Consider the following 10,789-nt stretch of genomic DNA (forward strand, 5'->3'; position numbering starts at 1 on the left):
TTATTATTTTATATTTACTATAAATATTATTATAAATATATGTATTATAGAGATCTACTATTTAAACAAATGAATTTAAATTATAAAACTATAAACATTATGGACATCTATTTATGTACTTTTCTTTTAATCAATAAATGTGTTTACCTAATTTGAAGAAAAAAGCTATCAGTATATAAGTAATAAAAATTTATAATTTTAATATTATTGTTTAAATTATAAGCTGTAGCAACAGTAGTAGTAGTAGTAAAAGTGGTTTTTGAAAAAGAAAGCTTCTATTTCCAGTTAAATTTCTCAAAAAAAATTATTTTTAATTAATTATATATAAATTTAGATAATGTATTTTTCATATTATATTTTAAGTGTGATAATTAAATAATTTTTCAGAAAGAAAAATGGTAAGGAAAATAAACTAACAGTCAAATCATAGTATGTGCCAGCAATGATATAACTAAATGCATAGATCTAACAGCAATAGTTACGACATTCATTTAATGTAGCGATCGATGCCGATAATACCGAAAACCAGCTGTATAAGCGAGCTAATAGCAATTCTAGGCCGAGCTGCGTTCTTATTGAACAACTAAGAAATAATAAAATGTTTCGCTCCAAAATCCGGATACATACCTGTCAGGTAATTTTACTTACTTCACTCGTGTGGTTCCTCGTTGATGTTATAGTGCTCATGTTCTATTCGGACTGCATAAACGGTTCTGGTTGGAATTGCCAAGGTTTCGATTCAGCGCGCGTGAAACGACAGCAACACCTATTACTTGTTAATGAAAACGAGCAACGAACGGAAGAAATTTCGCAACAATATCAGCAGCATATAATAGACACAAGAACCTTTAAATTTGGAGAACTTAAACTTTGGAGACCTGCCAAAGTCGTGCGTGAAAATAAAGATAGCCCAGGTGAAATGGGCAAGGCTGTACATATACCCACCGAACAAGAAGCAATGCAGCAAGAGCTATTTAAACTTAACCAATTTAATCTAATGGCAAGTGACATGATATCGCTTAATAGATCACTTAAGGATGTAAGACTTGTTGGTTGTAAAATAAAAAAATACCCTAAACTTTTACCTGACACCAGTATCGTCATCGTATTTCATAATGAAGCCTGGAGCACACTATTGAGAACAGTTTGGTCAGTTATAAATCGTTCGCCAAGAGCTTTACTCAAAGAAATTATTCTTGTGGATGACGCCAGCGAGCGTAGTAAGCATTTTTTTAGATTTTATAATTTTGTTTCTAAACATTAAGAATACTGTACATAAACGTTTTTACTTTTTACAGTAAGTAAACGAAACATGTTTATTTTTTGGGATTTTATTTGTATAAGACAAACTTATGTAATTAATAGTAATAATAATTATTATTTATTTAATAATCGATGTATATTTTTTCAATTGGTTCCAAAAATATGAATATTGGATTTTTTGAAAAGTAATTTCATTCTATACAAATATTATTTTGTTTTTATCTATTTTATTCTAAATCATATTACCATTATGTATTTCAACAAATGATGTTAAGAGGTTTTTTTTGTTAAAAATAAGTATTCTGTATACATAAACTGTATATTTGTATAAAAAACTTTTTCCTATTATAATTGCTTATTTCATGTTTATATTAAATATAATAAATTATTCATTTTTAAGTAGTAAATCATACATATCAATGACATAGGATAAATTTATGAGAATACAAGAAATCTAAATTTGTTCTTTGAATCAAAACCAAATTATTTTTTTCTTAACACTAATTTTTTATAAACAATCGTACAGCATTTTTTTCTAACGTTTTTAATATTTTATAATAAACATCCAAGTTTTATTATAATTATCATCAGTTAAATTTTTAAAACACATTTGAAAAAGCAAAATTTTGCAAACTACATTTGATATTGATATTCTAACAACACATTCTTTTCATATACTTTATATAACTTTCTTGATTTATAATAAAAGGCAAAACATTTTTATTTTTGATCTAACAAAATGAATGACCGCTAATAAAATACATTATATAATGATTTTTTTTATTCAGCTGATTAAAAGTCAACTAATAACATTTGTAATAAGAATTGAATTATTTTTCTTGTAATCAGAAATATTAAATTAGCACAATTTTGCATTTTTAAATGTTATATTTTATTTTTTTACCGAATATTTCCAGATCACCTAAAACAAGATCTCGAAGACTATGTTGAAACTCTTCCTGTACCTACATATGTATATAGAACGGAAAAACGTTCAGGACTTATTAGAGCTAGATTACTAGGTGCAAAACATGTAAAAGGTAAAGTGATTACATTCTTAGATGCTCATTGTGAGTGTACAGAAGGTTGGTTAGAGCCTTTACTATCTAGGATTGCCTACGATAAAAAAACAGTAGTTTGTCCGATCATTGATGTTATCAGTGACGAAACATTTGAATACATAACAGCTAGCGATATGACGTGGGGTGGTTTCAATTGGAAATTAAATTTTAGATGGTAATTTATCTAAAAAAAAAAAATTTTAAATTAAAATTTATAAGAATTATTTTCATTTTTAATATTCATGAATTTAGGTATAGGGTAGCTCAAAGAGAAATGAATAGACGAAATGGCGATAGAACAGCTCCTTTGCGAACTCCAACAATGGCAGGCGGATTATTTTCGATTGATAAAGATTATTTTTATGAATTAGGAGCTTATGATGAAGGTATGGACATTTGGGGAGGAGAAAATCTCGAAATGAGTTTTCGGGTAAGCTTTTGGTATATTTAATTTTTAATAATAATATTAGTTTATTAAATATATGCAGAAGCTAATTTAATGATATAAAACGTATAAAATATATTTACGCACTAATATACAAAACTATTGAAATAAATTATTTTTAGACTTACATTTTTATTAATTTAAATGCAAGTCAAATTCTGTATAACATAAATAACTTTTAAATTAAATAAAAATGAGACTTATCTAAGATTTACAACAAATATCATTAAATTTATTAATGAAAAAATAGATAAAAAATGTTATTAAATATAATTGTTGTCTTTGATATTAGTTAGCATATAAGTTTTTGTAATTAAAATAGTTCTAGAAATTATTTGAAATGAATGTTGACACTATTAAATAAAAAAATACTTATGTAACTACGGTCTAAAAAATAATATTGAAAAAATTTGTATCATTAAAATAGTACGAAATTTAATTAGTCATTTTTAATTGTAATTAATAATTTAATAACTTAAGAAATATGAAATTATTGTTAATATTTAAATAATTTAATACCACATTAAAATCGTTTGCATATTACTTAACTATTCATTTTTAAATACACACATGTTTATAAACAGTATTTATAATAACTGTTTAATGGATATTCCTCTAAATATTTTAACAAAAAATGTGCATAATATATTTATAGTAGCACATTGCTAAAATTTGTCAAATTTGATAAATACTTATCAATACTATTATGTTATACAAATTCTTAGCAATAACAATGAATAATATCACGATATTAATTAGTTAAAAAATTAATTTTTAATTTTTCAACAAAAGCATTTTTTTTTTTGTTAATTTAATTAACCACATGTATTATATATATACGGCTTATTTATTAAAATTAACTTTTCAAGGCTATTTTAATATTTAATAATTACTTGTTTTTATTTGATTATTTTAATTTATTAATGCTTGTTTTTTAAAAGTAATAAAAACTTAATGTTTTCGAACTATGAAAATTATTTTTAATTAATTTATTCATTACGGTAGTTTTAATAAACAAAAATTATGCTAATCTAACATTTTGTTATTATATGGATATATTTATAAGTATACATAATAAATAAATACTTTGAAATATTTATTAGAAATTTTGATTTCAATTTGAACTCAAATTAAAAACTCCAGGACTCATTCTCTGATTTTGTAATTGTTTCGTTAAAAGTTATTTTTTACTAACAACACCAATTTATTTTATAAAAAATAAAATTTTTACTTATGGATGAATACATATATAACTATGTAATGTGTTTAATCCTTAATGATTTATAACTTTAATTCTAGCTACTGGAATAAAATCTACGTAATATTCATCGGAAATATTAATTTTTAGAATCAATGCATTTCACTGTTTAAATTTTGTGACAATCAGAGTTCTTTATAGGTTTGGCAATGCGGTGGTATTTTAGAAATCAGTCCATGTTCCCATGTGGGACATGTTTTTCGAGACAAAAGCCCTTACACATTTCCTGGTGGTGTCAGCAAAATTGTCTTACACAACGCAGCCAGAGTAGCTGAAGTCTGGATGGATGAGTGGAGAGACTTTTACTATGCCATGAATCCAGGTTAGATTATGATCCTCGAGTTCTAAAGTAATTATAGTTCTACATAAATTCTAAACTAATAATAGGTATTATATAATTCATAGATATTATACGCTTAAAGTGCATACATGCTAAAACCATACCTTCTGCTTACTAACTTGTAAATATACTTGGATTTTTTAACATAAAATACTTTATTTGAATTTTTAAGCTTATTCGTTTTAGAAAAATAAATTAAAAATTTTTTTTTATTACAAAATATTTATTTTAATAATATATCATTTTATCATTATGTCCAATATATTTTTTAACTTTATTTGCATACAGAACCAAAAATTTAAAGTATGATATAATATTAACAAATTCTATAAATTTTTAAGGGATAAATATTTGAATTACTTTCTAATTCTAACTTATTTCACTATAAGTCTTAACCACTCATCCAACCAACTACTAACGAAACAAAAAATTTAAATATAAAATCGTTTTGAAACGATTTTCATGATCTTGTGATAAATGTCGACAGATTAGTAATTGTCGTGGTAATTGTTTTATAAATCTAATAAACAAACATAAAATCTTAAAATAAATTGATTATTATTAATATGTTAAATATACTAAAAATACTCAATCGTAATTAACAATTATTAACCAAATAATAAATTATTTTCAATCTATTAAAATTTTTTGGTAACAATTAACATATAGCATTAAACGCGTCATATAATAGCTAACACACTAACAGAATTAAGTTGGTTAGATATGGATGTGTGGTGGGACATTGGAAATTGCCACGTGCTCACATGTTGGACACGTATTCCGTAAATCAACTCCGTACACTTTCCCCGGTGGTACAAGCAAGATAGTCAACCACAACAATGCACGACTTGCTGAAGTCTGGCTGGACCAGTGGAAGTACTTCTATTACAACATTAACCCAGGTAGCACTAAATTTGTGCAAAATGCATACGTGCAGGCGTGTGTACGCACGTGCATGCATTGGCGTTTTTGCAATTGCATAGACGTCTCATAATCTATCATAAGTAATGTTGTAATCTTATTTAAACATCAAAACTATTATATATTTATCAACTATAACATACTTATACACTACTATTTATTATTATGCATCTCGTCTTTTCACAATAACTTTATCCATACACAGCTTATATAATTGCTTAATTTCATTATCCAATATATTTTATTCTATTAAGCAGTTATAATAAATTATATTATTTATGTTATTGTTTTATGACTTTAAATTGACATACTTTTAATATCCAAATATTATTTTTAATATCTATATTTTAAAATATGTAGTTGAATAATTTAAGCAACTTTTGTAAATTATGTCGATGTATAGTTTTATATTTTGTATATGAACTTTTTATACACAGAAGCACGATAAAATCATAATTTAAATAATATAACATTTAATGTAGCCAATATTTTATTTAAAATAATTAATTAAATGTTTTAGGTGCCCGTAGTGTTCCAGTGGGAGATGTTTCAGAACGTATCAAATTAAGAGAACAACTCAAATGTAAGAGCTTCAGGTGGTATTTAGAAAATATATATCCAGAATCTCCAATGCCCTTGGATTATTACTATTTAGGTGATATAAGAAATGCTGACAGTCATACTTCAGAAAAGGTTCAGAACCATTGCCTTGATACAATGGGTAGAAGAACTAATGAAAATGTAGGAATGAATTATTGTCATGGTCTTGGTGGTAATCAAGTATGTATAATCATAATTAAAATTGTAATTATTTTAATAATTAACTTTTATCCAGTAGTTTTTATTATTTTGATATAGTTAAATAAGAATTTTTTACAGATATTTGCTTATACAAAACGACAGCAAATTATGTCTGATGATGTATGTTTGGATGCTTCAAGTCCGGAAGGACCAGTAAAAATTGTTCGTTGCCATGGAATGGGAGGAAATCAAGTATGGACTTACAATGAAAAGGTATGCATATTAGATATAAAAAGTCAAATGCAATTATGAAATAAATTTATCCATTTTAATATTAATAATTATTATGTAGACGAAGATGATTAAACATGTCAACACAAAATATTGTCTTACTAAACCTCGTTTGAATGACACACCACAACCCATTTTGGCACAATGCGATACAACGGCCATCGAACAAAAATGGATTATGCAAAGCAAATTTAAATGGCAAGCCAGCTAATATCTTGTGATTAATCAAAGGAGTTTTTTCAATTTCTTTGGTTAAAAGAATATTTTTTTCACCTTTCAAAAAGTAAATTCAAATTTAATTAGTATACGCGTTACGTTGTGCCTGAATGAAACTATTTTAAAAACTAGTCTTGATTCATTTTCCAATTTCATATTATCATCAAATGCATAATTATATGTATAATAATTTCATTGTTGATATTACAATAATGCTGGATTGATGATTATTATTTGAAGAATGCATCACACATAATAAAGTAAATCATAGTATAATGAAGATACAATGACTTATTACAAAATAAATAATACAAATGCATGGATGAGAATAAACTTTTAAATAGAGAAGTCTATTAGAATATTGTTATTAATAATATTACTTATGAATGCCTAAAAATTAAGTAAAATTAAATAATATTGTCACTAAAATTAAAAAAAAAACAAGAGCAACTGTTAATATGTATTGGGATGTGTGCAATTGAAAGTAGAACTGTAATTACTAGTGTCTGACTGTCAGTGCAAGGATCAGTCACCAATTACAATTACTTATACAAATGTACAAATTGTGTTATACAATTATTACTGAATCATTGTACTTTTTTCAATAGTGAGTTATTTATTGACCTTGTCATCATGAACAAGTTTATAAATGTTTGTGGAGCACTTGCATCGTTTTATACTGTTATAGTTTCTTGCTTCTTTTACAAAGTAATTATAATTATATATGTACGCAGATACCAGAAACTTAGAGATTATTTGCATTTTATTTATATTTTCTATGAAAAATAATATATAAGTACTAAGTTTTTAAAATTTACATTTATAAATGTCTGATTTCAAAATTACAATTTTTATTTTTTACTTTAACAAATTGACTTTATTATATATTCTTAATAGTACTAAATAATTGGAATAATGCTTTATATTGTGGTATGAATATTTGTTTTACCAACATATTAAAAATTTTGATAAAATAATGTGGTGATGGCATACCTAAAAATTCTTTATTGTTTATAATTAATTATTTATTTTTTATAAATCTTTACATTATCAATATAATGTTAATAAAATAATGTAAAGACTATATATATTCTACAACATAAATATTACATAATATGTTAATTCATTAATAATTTAATAATGAAACTTGATAAAAATTGAAACCATGGTTTTTATACGAACAAATATTAATAAATGCGTTTTAAAATTGAAATTAATAAAATTTTAATTACTTAAGTTACATCTGTACTTTTAGGAATTTCTGTATAAAAATTGTATTAATTTTAATAATAAATTTTTAAAAGATGGTAATCATAATTAATATTTATATAAAATAAATATAAAATTAATAAGGATTTTGTAATAATTTTTCAATTATTTGTTTACCCTAAATTTGACACTGTATGTTTAAATTAGTATATTTAATTATATTCACATAAATATATATTTTTATATTTTATTATTGATTAAGATTATTTGAATAATTTTAATATACAGTTTATTCTCTAAATTTTAGTAATTAAAGTATAGGTGAATATATATATATATATATATATATATATAACAAAATACAGAAAATATATATGTAATTAAAAATAAAGATAAATAAATATAAAACATTCATAAAATAAAATTAAATCATTAATATTTTGTAAAATTATTAAATAATGTAAAAAATTACAGAACTACATTAAAAGAATTGTCTGGGATCAGACTAAAAGCCTCCCTGTGATGGTGGGTGGAGGCTGGCAATGCAATAATTCAATACTGTCTTTAGAGTATTGTCTTTCCTTTATTGAATATAATAAATATAATAAATAATCGAATGATCTATGGATATCGAAATGAGTGTATGAGATAATGAATAGATGACAGTTGCTTTAATCAATATTGGTGGAGATAATTCTATAAGTGTATTCTTGATAGCCTGGAGCTTGATTCTCTTTCTCCTTATGATTTAGTAGTAGTAGTGGGAGACTCGTGCTGGTAGAGGCCGCCTTAGCCGCTTGCGTAGGGTGAGCGTTGTAGTGGTCGGGTTGTGGGAGGATGTCCGTGTGACGTCACTGCTGTAATATTAGTAAGACGTAAGAACGAGCGTGATGACGTAGCTTACGTGCGGGCTGGAGCCGATCTCTAGAATGGCGATCCTGTCATGATTAGTGCTTGATTGAACTAGTAAGAGTGTCGGTGTAGTTGTGGCATCGCTATTAGTTCTTTAGGTTGCTTGATGGCTTCATAATGGCGATTTCAGGTTGGATAGCAAGCCTGATGTGGAGAATGCGTGATTGGTACTAGCAAGAGCCCTAGAGCGTCAAGCGTCGTAGTTCCTTAAATATCCTAGCACAAGCTTGCGCATCCAGTGACTACCGGTTTACTCTTGCCATGCCGATTGTTAGATGACTAGAGTCTAGCCTTGGGGAGTTCGTCGGCCTTCTTAGTCAGAATTATTAGGTAATATTCGAATATTTTGCGTAGTGAGGCTTCCCGATTTCACAGAATTGTGTTTAAGACTAGGCATGCAAATGTTCCTAACTAAGCACAGGTGCCTTCATCTCTCCCACTTTGTATACCGCTTAAACCTGCTGTAATCCGTAACAAGAATTAATCATTTATAACTATTCATACATTTCTAAAAAAACAATTGTATATTTTATATAAAACATATGGTTACATTAATAATTAATATATTTTTATTTTTAATCTATTAACATTATTAAACAGAACTTTAATATAAAATTTCATAAAACTGTAAATAAAATAATATTTATATAAATAATTATAAATATAATTGTATATTTTAATTCATATCCACATAAGTAATATTAATAGTATACAAAATGCGTTACATTGTTAAAAATAATAGAGCTTTAAAATGTACTAAAGTCAAGCGTGGAGTTAATTTTATTATATAGTATATAATCATAAATAAACATTTCACTGCTTAACCATTTATCAAGTTATTGATTTGAGCATTGGAGATTAAAACAAGACTGCTTTTCAGATATATTTATATATAATATAAGCACGAAAAATATCAAGCTTTTATATTATAAAATTATTGAATAAAACTAAGTATTCGTGGAGATATTTTTATGGAGATTCAGAAAATGAAACTGTGAAAAGCCTTCAATTGAGTAGAACACAATTATTTTAAGTTAATCTATGCAAATACGCTTTTATGAATGGAGTAATCTTAAAAATTATTCAAATAAGAATTAAGAGATTTTAAATCTCTAATATTTTTCTTAAACCTCATTAAATCTTTCAATGTATCAGTCAAAATAAAAGGCTATTGATATATACAAGCTTTTTATAATTGTAAGATGTCACAATAGACAATTTTCACAAGATTGATATATTAAAATCTAAAATTAGGATTATATCAATACATAATTTTAAAAACATGAGAAATGTTAGTTATCTCCAGCAGTTTCCGGAGAAAGTAAAGTGATTCTAAAACAGGAATAAAATAACTGATTCTGTGAACTCAATTCTCTATGAATGTAATTATTGCTTTCAATAAAACAATAAAAATTAAAAAAAAAAGTAAGTTTTTGTATTTGAATTCGGTATAGGAAAAATTTATGAGAATATAACTTGTACAAACAACTGAAAAAGGAATCATCCAATATGACCCAAAAAAGGATATTTGATCGATGCCATAGTCCAATAGATATTCAGATTAGGGAATTCATGATCTGTGTTAATATAAAAGCATTTAATTACATATGAAAAAATCATAAATATGGATGGCATTATCAAGAGAAAAAGAACATCATATATAGCAATTGTGTAACTATAGTAAAAAATAACAATTAATATCCGTGTAGTAGGATTACTTATTTTTATAGATCATGATGTATTAAATTACATAACTAAAGTTGGTCCATATAGTTGATTGACTGTAAAAATTTCGAAAGACCGTAGCTATTTCTTCAATGATTACTACTATTTGTTTATTATTGCTATAAATTAATATTATATCAGATACGATAAAATAAGCTAAGAATGTCTACAATAAGTTTGAAAAAAGGACATCGGCAAATTTTCTTCATCAAGAAGAGTAATTGTTAACAATATTCTAGTACCTAATTCGAACTTCATTATTCTTCCCTTTAGACCAGATTTCGCTTCTAGTTTTTTTATCGTCTACACCTTACAATTATATCGATTCTGAACAACATATAGATGATATATTTATAGGTACACAAAATTGTATTTATGTAATAATGAGGATTATATTTATTTATTTT

The 10,789-nt window shown here is 25.4% G+C and overlaps 1 protein-coding gene across 2 annotated transcripts; it reads left to right on the top strand.

Moving 5' to 3' along the window:
• Positions 1 to 390: 390 nt before the first annotated feature.
• Positions 391 to 6,701, top strand: Pgant5 (polypeptide N-acetylgalactosaminyltransferase 5). 2 transcript variants are annotated; one of them, XM_011496703.1, is made up of 7 exons: positions 391 to 1,220; positions 2,181 to 2,499; positions 2,577 to 2,754; positions 4,169 to 4,349; positions 5,809 to 6,068; positions 6,168 to 6,302; positions 6,382 to 6,701. In XM_011496703.1, the coding sequence occupies exons 1-7, from the start codon at positions 599 to 601 to the stop codon at positions 6,529 to 6,531; spliced, it is 1,845 nt and encodes a 614-aa protein (XP_011495005.1). In that variant the 5' UTR covers positions 391 to 598; the 3' UTR covers positions 6,532 to 6,701. The 2 variants fall into 2 exon arrangements, with proteins under 2 accessions (XP_011495005.1, XP_011495007.1); XM_011496705.1 differs by lacking the exon at positions 4,169 to 4,349 and adding an exon at positions 5,089 to 5,269.
• The last annotated feature ends 4,088 nt before the right edge of the window (positions 6,702 to 10,789 follow it).

Source organism: Ceratosolen solmsi, unplaced genomic scaffold, assembly GCF_000503995.2.
Source record: "Ceratosolen solmsi marchali unplaced genomic scaffold, CerSol_1.0 scaffold29, whole genome shotgun sequence".
Classification (NCBI taxonomy): domain Eukaryota; kingdom Metazoa; phylum Arthropoda; class Insecta; order Hymenoptera; family Agaonidae; genus Ceratosolen; species Ceratosolen solmsi.

What these genes read in the sequence shown, in the direction of transcription:
- Pgant5 (XM_011496703.1), top strand. Translation starts at nt 599, where the DNA reads ATGTTTCGCTCCAAAATCCGGATACATACCTGTCAGGTAATTTTACTT. An exon ending in GGATGACGCCAGCGAGCGTA is followed by an intron (nt 1,221 to 2,180) that starts GTAAGCATTTTT and finishes GAATATTTCCAG; the next exon opens with ATCACCTAAAACAAGATCTC. An exon ending in TTACTATGCCATGAATCCAG is followed by an intron (nt 4,350 to 5,808) that starts GTTAGATTATGA and finishes TAAATGTTTTAG; the next exon opens with GTGCCCGTAGTGTTCCAGTG.